The sequence below is a fragment of the Theropithecus gelada genome, chromosome 4, assembly GCF_003255815.1.
Source record: "Theropithecus gelada isolate Dixy chromosome 4, Tgel_1.0, whole genome shotgun sequence".
NCBI classification, from domain to species: Eukaryota; Metazoa; Chordata; class Mammalia; order Primates; family Cercopithecidae; genus Theropithecus; species Theropithecus gelada.
The window spans coordinates 57,437,427-57,454,436 of record NC_037671.1 but is presented as its reverse complement, the minus strand read 5'-3'; the positions used below and the strand labels follow the sequence as shown (position 1 = coordinate 57,454,436).

Sequence of the window (17,010 nt, the reverse complement as noted above, 5' to 3'; positions counted from 1 at the left end):
CCGTATGAATGTTAGTTAAAAACAAACAAAAATAAAGAGAAAGAAAGAAAAAGAAAAATATATTCTTCAGGGAAAAAGCTCTCTAGAAAAGCGGAAATATAGAACCTGGATATTTGTAAAGGAGTGAGGAAAACTGGACACCAAGGAGTGAATTAAACGAAGAAGAGACATTAAAGAGCCGAGATATGAAACTAATATACATTGCGGGACATATTCGGACTGATTAACTGAATGTTGTATATGGAGAGACATACATAGACATACACACACACACACATTTGCATTTAGAAATCATGTAAAAAATTTTGGATATATTGACGATACTCTAAAATTGCAATTTTCCCACTTTATAATGGATATGCTATATGATCTAGACTCAGCTTTATAGGCAAGTCCTTCACTTAGTCTACCAAAACCATATAAACAGAGCTTTTAAATCTATGCCCCTGTTTTAAGGAACATCGCTTTTCTGAAGATGTTCTCGTTATCTCATCTATAATAAGTAAGTTTCATGTTGCCATGCACTGTTGAGGATTTTCCAGTTGCACAACATTTTGTTTTTACCATTTTTCCTCGGTAATTAAAATATTACCTTAAATATTTTGAAATTAATCAGAAATTGATCACCTAATAAACAACAGTTTTAAAAAAATAAGTATTATCTTTTTGCTATTGCTCAGGGCTTGGGCCTATGAAAAGTAACACAATAGCTGTTTTGTTTCTGAAGGTGTCACAAGCAGTACCTCCTCAGATATATCTCCCCTCCGACCTGCCATGGCCTTAACGTAAGATTCTCAAAACTGGGATTCCTTCTGGCTTGAGGCAAGAAGCTTAGCTAGGGCTTGAAAAGAGAGTTGTCACAGATTCAGAAGACCACTGATAAACATAAATGTTCAGGGAAGAAAATGAATGGGTTTAAAAAAAATGTAAAATTATGAAATTTTGGATATGAAAAAATAAATGCTTTCCTTTTTCCTTCAGCTCTGCTTCATTTGTTCTCAAATTAGCTGCTTGCCTCTTGTTCATCTCATGAGACAACAAGAGCCTAGGCAATTGGATGGGGTTGGGCTAAAGGAAGGACCAGGAGTTGTACAGGACAAGGCATGCTGTGGAGGGAGGTCTGCTGATACTTAGCTTGGCGCTAAAACTGGTGGTGACATTACAAGTGAAGAGTGACAAAACAGTGAAAGGAGAACAAGAACAAAGAGGTGCTTCGAAAATTTTGCTACCCAACTTCTCATGCATGGCCATTGGCCTGGATAACAATGAAGATGCTGTGACCACTCTTCAAGGCTGGCTCCAGAAGGAAGAGGAGTGGCCAAGTAGCTAGTCTTTGCTAATGGATTACTTAGAACAACACATTCTCACCACTGAATAACTTGTTTTTCTTGTAATTTCACCATGAAAAAGTTCACTTCCTCTTGAGACCCCTACTAAAATCACATTTTCCTAGGAGTCAAGTATTTACCTTGAAATGTTACTTTGGCTTCATTTTATATAAAAGTTAGAATAAACAGTGCTGAATAAAAATTGATTTTTAAATTAATATTCTTAGTGTCTGATTCTGTAATTTCTCAGAATTATTTCAATAAAATTTGAAAAGCTGAAAATACACATTTTAAAATTTATCAGTGAACATAAAATAGTCCTAAATGTCTTCCACAAAATGGCGCAGAAAAAAATTAATAATGTAAATGTCACTTACCAGTCTGATAATAAATTGAAAATCATGAGTTCATCATTTCATCTCAATGTAGACTAAATCTCTCAACTCAGATAAAAGCTCCAAAATTTAATGCTGTATTTATCTGGTTTTCGTAACTTTTATGAAATATTTCTGTACCAGTGTTAACCTTCTTTGTTATAGTACCTGCTCTTAAAAACAACATTAAAAACCTTTTATATCATGATTATCCTTGGTTATATAAACCTATTGGAAAAAATGTTTTGATCATTAGGTACTGCACCAGAGGGCTTAATTCAATCCTTAACTGCAGAGATTTGACATTAACTATGAGTGAATACACAACTCATCTAATCAACAACAACAAGATTTTTCATACAATAGAGAGGGCAGTGTAAATGTGATTATAGAATTCTCAATATAGCTTTTACTTAAAAACTACATAATGCACATCCTTTACAGCAGTAAGTGTGTAATCACATTGGATTTGATAAGAAATTTCTTCATGAAGACACAGTACAATCAGGCATAAAGAATTTCAAGATATAAGATAATTGTTAAACACCTGACATAATGTTACACACATGAAATACAATAATTATAGAAATACATTTCATGAAAAACATAAAAGACATTTAACTCCAAAGATTATAAAGAAAACTTAAGAGAATAAAAATACGTGGCAAGTGGAGGGGGTTGGTGCACCCTCGTTAGTAGCAGTAGTTGTGTAGAAAACAATTCCCTTTGAACTTTGGGAAATAATAGTGTTTTCATGCCTTTGTACTTTAGTTTTTATGGTACGTAAGGTAATAGAGTAGACTTTTACAATATTTTCTCTATATATTGTCTCTAAAAAAATCTATTTTTTGCTTCATGCAGTTTGAAAACTAATTGAATAAAACTTAGTGGAATTTACTTTTTTTGACTTGTAACTTGTAGAAAGTAGAAAAGGCATTTGTTGTAAAACTGACACTGAAAAGCTTTCTAAATTGTAATGACTAGCGAAATTTTTTTTGAAATGCAGTTGATGGCTATTGCAATTTACATCAAGTGCATTCTATTATTACACCAGTATTAAAATAATAGCCCTCCTCACAAATTGGGTCCATAAACAGTTTTGGGGTTTTTTGCCATTCTGATATTTCAGGTTTAAGCGTAGCCAGACTAAATGTTAGAAACATATTTACCTTAATCTTCATTAAAACAATGTGTCTTGGGAGTGAAATTCAGTATCATTTTGTCTGCTATTTGCAATTAACTCATCAATAATTTATAACAGGTGTTTAATATCCTATAAATTCTCCAAGCTTTGGAAATTCAGAAGTAAATTTCCTCACAAACTGGGAGTAATCTTTAGCCAACAATAAATAAATTCAAGTATGAAGGTTTTTGTGGTTTTATAGAAATTCAGAAATAACAAAGTTAAAATGGATTCAATGTTAGATAAATTTATATCATCCCTATTGATAAAAGCTCAATGACATTGACAACTTACATTAAATCTTTGAAATATAGCAAAAAAAAGAGAGATACATATTTAAGGTATAGCATAAAACAGTCCCAACACATTCCTTTCAAAAGATGTCTTTGCATTTGTGTCACTAGCAAATAATGAGGTAAACAGTTGACTCTTTGTTTCATAAGATTGGCAGGGTTTGGGAACACCTGTTTCTTTACCATTTGTCCTATTAAGGTAACCGTACTAAATCCAGACCTCTTAGAAAGATTCCTGGATTCACATGTTGAGTGCTATGTACATGGTCTATTACATTCCCAGAGTTTAAGTACTGGTTTTATTTTATTTTATATCTCTTTCCATGAAATTATCATTCTTAGAAACTATCTGCCTCTGCAAAACAAACTTTAGTAAGTATAAATAAGATAGGGATTTTAAAGTTTTACTTAAAAACTCAAGTCATCCAGGTGGACGTAAAGCACACAGGTGCCTTAAAACCAGTCTTTCACACTGCACTTATCAATAGCGATTGTTTTGTAAACTGTAATTTTTTAATAAGATGACATGAGTGAGAGTCAACATTGATACTCAGCTTCTTCTTTCAGACATCCAGCCACACTGACCGTAGCGATGATGGTGGCCCCTGTTGTAGACACCTGTGCAGTAAAAGACTATTTCACACAGGCTGATAAACTTATGTCAGATGGTATCACTTAAAGCAGTGGGATCTCAAATCTTAAAGTGCTTCAGAATCACCTGTAGGGCTTAACACACAGCTTCCAGGCTATCACTCCTAAAGTTTCTGGTTAAGTAGGTGTGGGATAGGGTGGAAATTAGCATGTCCAGTAAGTTCCCAGATGATGCTGATGCTGACGGTATAGAAACCACATTTTGAGAATCACTGATTTAGAGCAAAGGAATTCTGACTTCCCATCCGTCACATAACTGCTGCTCTCTGAGTCAGTTTTTTCCTTTCTCTCCCCCTTTCCCTCCCAATCTCTCTCCCTTTTCTCTCTTTTAAATTATAAATAGGTATATTTGGGTCTAAGGAATTTACTCTTCCTCTGAGCTATTACTTGACTATTAAGGCATATTATCAACATTATTTGAAGTTATCCTCAAACTTTTTAAAGTGCTATCATCACAATCCAAAAATTACAACTCTCCTTTCATGCAGCATAAATAAGAAAAGAAGTTCCGAAATATACAAAGGGGAGAAAGGAGAGAGTTAAAATACTTTGCTTTCACTGATATAGTGCTTATATTTTACAACATGATCTCAATAAACCTTGTATAAGAAGATAGTTTTTGCTTTGAGTCATAAAAGGCACAAGGTAACAGAATCCCAAATTCCAAGATTTGAAAACAAATTGTGGATAATTAGGCTGTATTACTTTTCTCTGAGAGTAATGGAAAATGAAAAAAAAAACAAAAATTAATTTTCCATGAAAGTTTTTCTTAAACACTGTGCCCCATATCTTTTGTTTCAATACAATCAGAACACCTGTTACGATAATATGAGATGAAAATCATCTTTCATAAACACTTACTTTTAATTTTCAAGTAAATATTTGAATCAGAAGAATTTTTCAGGGGAATAAGTTTGAATATTCAGTGCTTTGACCCCTAAACCTTACATTTTCTACAAAATATACGATCGTCTATTCATTTATGTGTGAGTTAAGAGCAAGCCCCTCTGTTTTTTTAACCACCTGGTACTCAGCCTCAGGCCCAGATGGAATCCACTGACATCAACTGTCATTGTAAGTAAATTGAAAAAAAAAAAAAAAAATGCCACTGTGCTACAAACTTTCTGGTGAAGACCACTGTCCTTGGTAGCTTCACTGCTCTGCCATGACCAAGAATTGTCCCCCAGATTGTTTGCTGCCTTGCACTCTGTCAACATGTCTCCCTCACTAGACTGAAGCTCTTTTGTAGGCATGTTTGCATTGACCCCACCTCATTCCCTAGCACCTAGCACAGTGGTGCATTTTTTATTTAATCCAGCAAGGCTGACTGTGTCATTTTTTTGTTTTTGTTGTTAAAATAACATAATGATGTGATTTAGCTTATTCTTAAATGTTAAAGTCTTTCATTAGAGATGGAAATTATGTTAAAACTTTTACTGTAATAGAGTCTTACTGGCCATATATTGAGACAAGAAATGTTAGTAATGGTCAATTTGCAAACCTGAGAAAATTGTGTAAATGAGTGAGTATATAGTTTTGTAAGACAGTTTTGAATTACCTAACACAATATGCTATTTTATATATAAATATTTTCTCAGATATCACATTATAACAACAGTCTTGTGATTTTTTTCAGAAAAAAAAACTATTAAGTCAACTAACATGTCTATTGTTAATTCAGAATTAGTAATTGCTACTTCTTTTAGTAGCAAAAAAAAATCATTGGATAGATTCTCGTAATTTTTAGGAACCATTTGAATGTGAGAGATTAAAATAACAAGGGATTATAAAAAGAATTAGAATTGTTTAAACATTTAATTAACACACATTATAATACACGAAACTAAAAGTGAAATAGCCTGAAATAAGTTCAATTGAAAGTTAAACTTCTAACATATTTAAATCAAAAGTTGAGAAATCATTTTAAACTGACTTTTTTTTTTTATTTCCAAAGAGCAATAGATAAAAAAAAAAAAAAAAAAGATCCACAAGTAATTTTAGCTTCACATCAATAGGATAATAAAATTTTTGTTCCCAGTGATTTTAAAAAGGATAGTTTTACTCAGGTATCCTTGTCATATGAACCAATATTCTACCAGTTTTGAAGTGGTCCTGCTCCATTGGCTGCTGGGAGTGTGCTTATGCTAGTGAGCACGACTTGCTCGGAAAGTTTTGATATGTTATCAAAGTTGCTGATCTGAGTGGTCAAGGACTTCCGGCTCTCTGTGCTAGTTCGTCCCCTGGTGAGCCGATCCTCCTGGCGATGGTGAACTCCAAGGCAACAGCAAGAAAATGCAGCTTTAAATTCCTCTCGAAATTTTCCTGGCAAACAGAGAGAATGAAAGGAAAAGGAATTATGCATAAATGCTTCAACAAGTTGTGAATAGGGTACAACTGAGTTGCTCCCTTGAGCCAAACTAACAATGAGGTGTAATATTTTGCAAAGATGGGGAAAATAGAAAAAGGAAATTGAGTTTATTGGAAGCTTGGTAGACTCTTGAAACAATGAAGTATTTTCATAAAATAATGAGGCTGCCTTTCATGTATGGTGCTTGGAATTTATTTCATTCCTTTATAGTCAAACCTCATATATTTACACATATTGGTATATTTTATCTAAATAACTATACCGGAAGTGATCATCAGTAGAAGAATGCTCAGAGATATTTAATAATTAAACACAGTGAAACTTATATCATACAAAGCCAAAATTATACAAAAATTACTCCTGCATTTTACTCTAAATAACTGATATTGAAACAATTAAATCCACAAAATACTTAGAAAAATTCACTCAAATATCCAGAAAATTTCCAGTTTCATAATCTATGTAAGAAAGAACAAAGACTGAAGGGGGAAAACTACTGTAGAAGGTATTCCTTGTCTTTAAATTATGGAGGAGACATTGGAGAACTATGTGAATGAATCAGTCACTTTTATTAGTGTGAATGGCAGTATTGGGAATCATTTCTTCTCTCTTAGCCTCAGCTACCCACTGAGTTATCAGTGATTAAATGAGAAGATGAATGTTCACGGGCCCAGCACAATAGCAGTCACATAATGAGTTATCAGTGATTATCAGTTGCCTCCTCTAACTCACTTTTATCCTCCATACTAGGACTTTGACTTGGTTCTGTGACTTCTGCTTCAAACACTTCTCATTACAACTTCCTTATAGCCTTTACCTGCTTACTGCGAGGTTCAGAGCTCTAGTCATTGTGCTAGATTTTTTAAAAAAATAGAACAAAATTGTTTCTCAACAATCTAATTGGTTGCCTTTTTTTTTCAACCTATGCAACCAGAAGGCCAAAGATCAAGTTGGAAGATGCACATGCTTTATTAAACATGCCACAAAATGAATTTCTGTTCTTCCATATAAAATCATCATGCAGTTGAAGATAGAAATAACAAAGAAATCCCCAATGAGTTGGAGAGTAAGGCAATGTAAAAATGTAGCTAATTAAAACAAAATTCTAAAAGTCAGTCAGGCAAAATATGAATAAACAATAGTGATTTAAATGATTTTTATAATTATATTGATTCCATAAACAGATACAAATTGTATAAGTTACACATATATCTATGTGTGTATCATTTAACTTATGTGTTATTTTGGAGTACTACTACTTTTGGTAGTTAGTGGGAAATATTGAGATAAATCCAAGAGATGATACATACAAGAGAAACGTTAATATAGCAAAATATCTAAAAGTGAATAGATTCCAATTCTGTCTCAATTAGGGTACACATTTTGGCAAAGGAATAATATAGCAAGGCAAAACAGAACAAAGTATTTTATATTTTTGTAAATCAAGAGTTTAAAGTATGTCATGTAAGATTTTGTGTTATTGATTTCTCAGAATGTTTACTTTTCTATTATAACATTTCTTATAAGTTTTACATGGAAAAAAATCACTTAGTTCTTTTTCTCTGATGAGTCCAGTAACAAATATGTTGCCTCAAAAAAGAAGAAACTCAAGACAAATCAGGTCAGGGATAAAGAAAAATCTCACATAGCAACTAAACTCTTCATGTAATTGAAGAGTGTTCATTGATTTCTCATCCTTGGTTAGAACTGTGCTTATGGAAGAAAAGTTGAAAACTCACCACTGAGAAAATTATAAATAATTGGATTCGCAGCACTATTGGCATATACAAGCCAGTGTGAAAAGGTAAACCAGGCATACACAGTCTCTCTGTCGTCGGTGTGGGTAAACATCCCAAATACTCTGCAGGAAAAGAAACAACAGAAAAGTATCTTTTAAATAATTAAATTCAAAGGTGAATGAGGCTATTGGTAGAGGTTGGTCTGACCCCTGTCCTCCTCGGTTGCAGGAATTGACCACAGATTGGTTTCTGACCCTATAATTGGTTTAGAATAACTTCAGTGCCTGAACAGAACCTCCAGAGCACAATCAATAATAAATCAAAAGCCAAATCAGGTCAGAGAAGGGTCTCTCCCTTTCACAAATAGCAGTTGCAGTATTTCTTGTAAATAAGAATACAGAAGTTGAATATATACCTTCTTTATTTCATTTTCTTTCTACATACAATTGAATAATGTTGTATTAATATTCCATTATATGTATCATTTAAAAATCACTCCTAAATGATAGTCTTCAAGTACTTTTTCCTACTTTCATTTATGTATTGATCAAAGTATCATATGCCTTCAACTGCAGTCTTCCTGGACTATCTGAAACTTGCCTTCTGGGACTCCTTAATACCCAAAGAAGAAACAGTTCTCAATGGGCAGAATTTTGGTAATTTTTAAAAATTAATGAGTGTTAATTTTTCATGTATTATTTTAAACTTTAAAAAATGTTTTATTATGCTATCCTTAAAGACGATTTAAAAATTTCCTCCATACTTAGAAATATTCCATCTATTAAATTCTAATCGCTAACCTACAACAGATAACTTACAGCTACTCCATAAGATTATAGGTCAAAAGTCATATATATTTCCTGCTAAAGTCTCCATCTTTGTCTGTATCTGTGTGTGTGTGTGTGTGTGTGTGTGTGTTTTACAACAAGAAGGCATGATAACAATGCATTTCTGGTATAAGGTTATTCTCTAAAAAGTACTAGAGTTTTACAAAAATATTACATAGAGTGAAACAATATGGACAACATAAATTTGTACTATGTTATGACCCTTTACCTCAAAATGTCTTTGAAATCTTGGACAAATCTGAACTGTTGTAAAGAAATTGGTTTTGACTAATCTGACAAAAAGTTAAGTTTTAAGGAGAAGAAGCTAGGAATGGTTTTTGTGGGAGAAAGAAAAAACAAATTTCATATGCAAGGACAAACAAATATATAAGCATTTGAAAAAAATGTGTGTGGTAACAAGAAAAACAATCTTCAAGTTCTTGTTTTCAAAAGTTTTAATGTTGTGGAAAAGAGTAGAATGCCCAAAAACTTGAAATATTTTGAATTTAACATGGCCTTGCTCCTTTGACAGTTATTTGTTTTCCTTGGAAAGGAAGGGATTTGAGTCGGAAGAATAAGACAAATATTATTGACAAAAAAATATTTGGAAATAAAAGGAAAGAGCAAGTTCTGAGATACAGGAAATCCAAATACGGAACCCAGAGAGAGGTAAATCCAATTTTCATTGAATTTAGACTGAAAGAAGATTAAAAAGAGAAAGAATAAAACCCATCTAGTAACATGTTTATAAAGTTCTTAAAAGCAGAAGACAATATCTAGAGGTGGCCATAATAAATTTATATTAAATTTTTGTTAGCAAAAAAATGATGATAATAATAAGAGGCGAAGCACAAAAAGATATGGAGGGCAAAATAACTTCTATTTTGTGAGCTGGCATATGTCTGAAGGACCCAGGCCACAAAAAAATCATATATCTTTAAGGCTGTGACTGTAGTAAGTAGTATTACTGAACAAACGTTTATTCTCCATTTCTTCTCCATTGAAAAAGCCATTAAACAATCAAAAACAGGGGCCAAAGAGAATGAGAACCCATTGCAGCTGGTTATACCACCTTTCTTCTGACTCCAGCCAAAGCTGCTGCTCTTCAGAGTTCCCAGCTGTGAGGAATATGATATTGATTCTGAATCAGGGAAAAGTGAGAGGAGGAATTCTAGCTTAAGTTCGAAGCCTGCTGTAAACAGAATTGACATTGCCTTGGGACCAGTCTATGTGGAACAGTTTTGATAATTCCCAATAAAGTTAGCTGGCCATGAAGTTTAGTGTGTACCGCTGCCTCTGCATCTGCTGTTCATGTCATGGGTCAATATTTTTAACTTAATAGTTGTGCCTGCAGTGTAACAAATAACACACTTTCCCTCACTGATTTTTATTAATATTTGTCCTGAGCTTGATTCAGTGACTTCAGGAAATGAATTCTTCTGTTTAGACATTCGACATACATATCTGCCTTGATTGCTTTTTTTTAAAGTGCTCACCAATGCACTTTTAAGTATAATTAGAAAACTAACGTAAGATTCTTATCTCTTTTTATCCTTAAGAGAGAATGCTCTCACAATTGCCTACGTTTTTGAAAACGAAGTTTTGAAAAACTCATTTGTTCTCATCAAGAAAGAACTGCAAGCTGTAAATTAGTTGTTACGCATTAGAACTTTGTCTGCATCTAAGGTTTAGCAACTAGCTTGAAGAGATTGGAGAAACATCTGTTTTATGTCTGCCGTGCAACTGAGAATACGCATGGACAAAAAGCACATGTCTGAGCACTCTTAAAGGCTGTTCGCCTTACCTGCTGGTAACAACATAACTGAGTCATCTGGCCTGACAAGGTGTCTAGGCAGAAAGTTTAGGTTTTTCTCTGGCTAGTAAAAAAAAAAAATGTTAATTAAGAATCAAGAAATGGCAGGCTATTTCATTTTCAAATAACAGGTAAGTTTTACCTCTTTAGCACATTGAGGATGCTAATTGGTAGATAGCAAATTGCAAATACCAAAAGCACAACCATCAACATCCGGGCTGTTTTCCTTCTGGCTCGGATCTGCTTTATTTCAGCCGCCACAGCGCTTATCCGGGACTTTGTCGGCTGTCCTGGCCCTCGAGGCTGTGAAACAGGCTGCAGGGGCTTCCATTTTCTCTGAACTACAGACGATGTTCCAGGAATCTGAAAGGAGAGGAGACAGACCCTTATTGCAATTTGACTTAGGATAAGTTCCACTTTGGGGAAATAATTAGAAAACACAGTCAGGAAAGGCTTCCAGACGCCTGAGGTGTGGGAGGTTTGAGCGCCTGTTTCTCCGGAGCATTTGCTGAGCTTAGTATGTGCTTGGCATTAATTCAGTCGAATGCCAAATAGGAGTTTGGGTGGGAAAAAAAGTTAAAACATCAAAATTTTGTCGATGTTTAAAGAAAGCTGCAAGTGGAAAAGATATTTCCTTGTAAAAAGAACAAAGCCTGGGAAAGGAGAATGATAAAGGGATGACAGCCATATTATCTTGTTAGGAATTTTTGTTCAGCTCAGATACCAAAGTATAAAGCAAAGGAAAAACCCAGCAAGTAACGCCAAGCAACCTGTATGGATTTTTCACGCATCAATACTGCCATCTGCTGCCAGACAGAGAGATAGGACTTAACTACCTATAACTTTTTAGGTTTTCTGCTTCTCAAGTTCGGACAAAGCAAACTTTTTGAATGAAAGGATATTTTTAAAAATCAAGTATTTTTTGTTGTTCACTATTTGTAGTTATGAAATTGTTTGAAATCAATTTTGTGGTCCAGCCCTTTAAAATGCACAGAAAACCATTGAGGATTTTTGTGATCTTACATTAATATTTCAAATAGCTGGAATTTGTAACAATAATTACACAATTTGTACTTTTCCATTTCTTTTTCTTTTCAGAGTTATTTGATAATAGCAGGGAGTCCCTCCAAGTATAATATTTTCTTAATTGTAAGCTCATGAAGATTGATAGGGTTTAGTGAACAGAACAATAAAATTCAGCATGCATAATTTTTTAAAGAGGAAAACGTGCCAACAAGCACAAGAAAAGGCCACCTTAGTTCTAATAAGATTATTCAGCTTTGGTTTTTGTTTCTGTGCTGCAAACCAGTACTGACCAATGTGTCCCTGTGGCCTCTCAGAATAGATGTTCAATGGATTTTATTGCTTTTTACACCACAAGATCGAAGTCTGTTCGATAATCTTTGAGAACAGAATTTTACTTATATGTCCACACAGATGAATTAATATGACATTTCCTTTGACCATCTTCTCTCTTGAAGAGGCAAATGATGTTAACAAAAACCTGCCCTTAAATGGAAAATATCGGATAAATTATTTGTCTTCTCACTCTGTATGTCTTGTCGTGTAGACAACCCTTTTTACATAGTAGTGGTTCAACTCAATCTTTTAACCCATTAGTTGGGGAGAGATGGGAACTTTCTCTTCTGTGACTCTCATTTTAAATAGCAATTTTTAAAAATAACTGATGAGAATGAGCAACGGATGCTGGAAAGTTCCAGGAGACTTCTATCATGAAAAGCCTGTATGTGTCTGCTAAATGATCCTGAATTGTTTTCTAAATGATCTCTGAAAGATCAATTAAACTTTAGTGATTCTATCACTAACTTCCCCTGAAGAAGAGAATCAGCATTCTGCATCTGATGACTTCTGCAACCATTAGAAACAGTTCTCGATCACCTGAGGTTGGGAGTTCAAGATCAGCCTGACCAACATGGAGAAACCCCATCTCTAGTAAAAATACAAAATTAGCTGGGCATGGTGGTGCATGCCTGTAATCCCAGCTACTCGGGAGGCTGAGGCAGGAGAATCACTTGAACTCAGGAGGCGGAGGTTGCAATAAGCTGATGAGATCACACAATTATACTCCAGCCTGAGTAACAACAGCAAAACTTCATCTCAAAAAAAAAAAAAAAAAAAAAGAGTTTTTCATAAAGAGAAACAGCTGTGGTCCCTGACATCAGGAAAAAAATGTAGTGATGCCCTTTTTAACAATCATCTAAATAAGGATAGAAGATGCTGAATCCTGCACTCATTTTGAGGACACATAAATTTCTCCATTGATAAGCTGTCTAGAGACACTGAGAATCCAGAGAAACTCAGTATAAAATTCAGAGGAATAACTGACATTACTGAGCTCCAGGAACTATGCATTAGTAATCCTGGTACATTATTGTAAATCTCACAGATTTCAATCAAGCAGGCACTGAGAAGGATTAAGTAGAATACATGCACCCCACTTTTACTTCATGATTATAAATAAACTTTATAAATAATATTTAACACAAAAATACACCCTGAAAAATGTATTATCACAGTTATGAATTGGAAATAGCATGTACATGATGGACCTTAAAACCTACTCTGACTTAAAAAGTGTTTGTGACCAGGATAAAGTTATGAGGAAGAGGCACACATGCTACAAACATTAAAAATATCATGAATAAACAATGAATTTGCCAACTTACATGAAATGGACAAAGCCCTTGAAAGACAAAGGTGACCAAAACTGACACTGTACTTACAAACCTTGCTACAAAAAAATCTCCAGGCCCAGATAGGTCCATTAATGAATTCAATCAAACAGTAAAGGATAAGTAATGCCAATCTTGTTCAGACTTTTAATGAAATGTACAGAAAATATAATATTTTTCAACACATTTCATGAGGGCACATTTATCTTAACAATATGATAACAAAAGACAGCTAACAACTAAATATCCTTCATGAATAGAGATAGAAAGCACTTTAAAAATATGTTATCAAATCAAAGCCTGCAATATATAAATAGGATAATACCTTTTGCTCAATCAGATTTATTCTAGCAATGCAGTGTTGGCTTACCACTCAAAAAATCAAGTCTTCTGTCACCACTTGTACTCAACATTGTACTGGACTTTGAGCCAATACAAGAAGAAAAGAAAAATAAATAAATAAATAAATAAAATGCATACAGATTGGTTCTATTGAAAAGAAATTATTGCTTACAAAGATCATCCTAAAGAATCTACAAAAAACCCACTAGAACTTATAAAAGAATTTAGCAAAAGGAGCAGGACACTAAATCAATAAACAAACAAAAAAAATTATACTTCTATATACTAGCAATAAATGGAAAATAAAATTTTAAAGGTTTCAATATCAAAAGAATGTGTTTTAGGCACACATTTCATAAAATATATATAAGTATATATATTTATTACATATATACTTATATATTAAATATTTAAGTATATATTTTATTTTATTAAATATATACTTACAGATATTTAATAAAATATATATTTTATTTTATTAAATATATATGTGTATATATTTAATAAAATTTTATAAAATATATATATACTGAAAATGATGAAACATTGCAGACATATAATAAAGAACTCCTAAATAAATAGATTCATTGTGTTCATGCATTAAAAGGCTTAGTATTGTTAATATGGCAATTCTCCCCAAATTGATCTATAGATTTAATGCAATTAATCACATTCAATACCACAACAGTCTTTTTTGTAGAAATGAAAGTACTGATTTTAATTTTTTATGAAAGTGCAAAAGGCCTGGAATAGCCAAAAGGTGGCCATGAGTGAGAAAAAGATGACAAACGGAAATAAGACAAGAATTTTATCTGGGAGGAGGAGGAACAAAGAGTTAAGTTTGTGGCTGGATGAGTCTGAGAGTTTGGATGATGATTTTTCTTAATGCATAGCAAATGCCTGCACCATTTGCTAAGTGCTAAGAAACTTGTAGGACAGGTCTCCTTTCTCCTTACCCTATTCTGTAACCCATTACCCATTTCATCATAATGGAGTACAACAGATATTTGGTAGGCACTGGCTGTCTTATATGCAGCAATAATCTCCTTACATTTCCCTATTCAGCAGGGACCGTGAAAATTTTTCTTGCCCCTTACATTCCCCACCATATGAAGATGACTGCGTTCCAACTCCGAGGGAGTTTTTCACATTAAATTCCATGACTTCCTGACACTTTTTGTTTACCTTGGTACTGCTCTGATAAAAATTAAGATTTGCATGCTAAATTTTTATAATGAGGGCTATAATTTTATTTGTTGCTTTTCTTAACATCATTCTCACTATGAATAGCTCCACTTTCAGAGTGTACAGATGGCCCTTATCAACTGCAATACCTGATCTTCTCACTATGCCTCCTGCCCCTTGGCCAACTCCAGATCTGTTGTCTCGCAACATTATTCTCTCACACAGCCTATGACTTCTTCTTTGCAAAAAAAAAAAAAAAAAAAAAAAGGTTTTCCCTCTGCTCTCTGGGACTTGATATATGGTTTCATGAAATAGGTTCTCTCAATTTTGCACACCTATGGACCATTTTAAAGTCCATAGAAGTACAGAAAAAAACTTTAGTCAGAAAGTACAGAAAAAACAACCTGGAGATAGTTCCTATTATAGTCTCTCATTACATTAACATATCAAATTGTGTGTTTAACCTTTTTTGCTTCCCTGTGGTTTCAGCAGCAGAATTTTCTTTAAAAAAAAAAAAAAAAACTTCCGTTTTTAAAATTTTAAAATATCCATAATTTTTGTTCTTTCTTTTTTTTTTTTTAGAAAAAGACATTTTATTGAGATATAATTCACATACCATAAACCTCACTGCTTTAAGGGGTTCAAAAGTGATTTTTAGAATATTCACAGTTGTGCAACTATCACATCATCACTATCTAATCGAGAACATATTCATCACCTCCAAATGAGGCTCCAAATCCATTAGCAGTCACTTCTCATTGTCCTATTCTGCCGGTCGCTGCCAAGGACAAATTATTTTGGCTCTCTATATATTTGCCTGTTCTCAACATTTCATGCAAATAGAATTATGTAATACGTGGCCTTTTGTGCCTGACTTCTTTCACTTAGTATGTTTTCAAGATTCATCAGTCTTGTGGCACATATCAGTGCTTCATTTCTTTTAATAGCTGAATAATATTATATTGCTTGCATATAGAACAGTTAGTTAATTCATTTATTCATTGATAACATTTGGGTTGTTTCCCCTTTTTGGCTACTATTAATTTTATACTGTTATGAACATTCATGTGTAAGTTTTTGTGTAAACATGCCTTCAGTTCTCTGGGTATATAGCTAGAGATTGAATTGCTGGGTCATGTGGTAATTCTCTAAGATTTTGAGGAACTATCAAACTGTTTTCCAAAGCAGTTGCATCATTTTGCATTTCCACCAGCAATGTAGGAGGATTCCAATTACTCCACATCCTTACCAATAATGATGATTGGCTTTTAAAAAAAATCTATCCTGTTGTGTGTGAATAGGTGTCTCATGATTTTGATTAATATTTCTCTAATGAGTAATGTGTGTTAAGCACCTTCTTATGTGCTTATTGACCATCTGTATATCTTCTTGCAGAATTGTTTATTCAAATCTTTGCCTACTTGTAATTGTTTTTTAAATTATTAATTCATAAGAGTTCTTTAGATATTCTGGATACAAATTCCTTACCACAAAAATGATTTGCAAATATTTTCTGGCATTATATGGGCTGACTTTTAACTTTTCTAATGGCGCAGTTTGAAGCACAAAAGTTTTGTTTTCATAATGTCCAATGTATCTATGTTGTCATTTGTTGCTTGTGGTTTGGTGTCATATTTAAGAACCTATTGGTTAAGCCAAGGTCATGATGATTTGCTTCTGTGTTTTCTTCTAAGAGATTAGCACTTACATATAAATCTGTGATTCATTTTGAGTTAAGTTTTGAATATGGTATGAAGTGAGGTTCAACTCCATTCTTTTACATGTGGATATACAATTGCCTTAACACCATTTGTTGTCAGGATTATGATTTTTCCCATTGAACTGTGTTAAAACCTTTATCAATACTCAATTAATCATAAATATGAGAGTATTTGTGCACCATGAATTCTATTCCATTGATTTATGTGACTAACTGTATGCAAGTACCACACTGTCTTAGTTACTTTGGCTTTTTATTAAGATTTGACATTAGGAAGTAAGTTTTCCAATTTGTTTTTCTTTTTCAAGATTATTTTGACTATTCTCTATTCCTTGCATTTCTACATTAATTTTAGGATCAGTTCATCAATTTGTGTCCAAAATGCAAAGCCATCTGGGATTTTAATAGGAATTGTATTGAATTCATAGATTAATTTGAAGATTATTTCTATTTTAACAAGACTGAATCTTCCAATCCATAAACACAGAATATCT

At 33.3% G+C, this 17,010-nt stretch overlaps 1 protein-coding gene across 3 annotated transcripts in view; it reads right to left on the bottom strand.

The window, feature by feature from the left end:
- Positions 1-3,741: 3,741 nt before the first annotated feature.
- HCRTR2 (hypocretin receptor 2) overlaps positions 3,742-17,010 on the bottom strand; it is a 117,761-nt gene continuing 104,492 nt past the window's right edge. The window contains exons 5-8 of one of the 3 annotated variants that reach the window (XM_025383623.1): positions 10,719-10,939; positions 7,937-8,058; positions 5,926-6,151; positions 3,742-3,796 (exon numbers count right to left, since the gene is read on the bottom strand). In XM_025383623.1, the coding sequence (XP_025239408.1) occupies positions 3,742-3,796; positions 5,926-6,151; positions 7,937-8,058; positions 10,719-10,939 (624 nt within the window). Of the gene's footprint in view, positions 3,797-5,625; positions 6,152-7,842; positions 8,059-10,718; positions 10,940-17,010 lie in introns of those variants that run through there. The other 2 variants (XR_003119116.1, XM_025383624.1) reach the window with 2 other exon arrangements.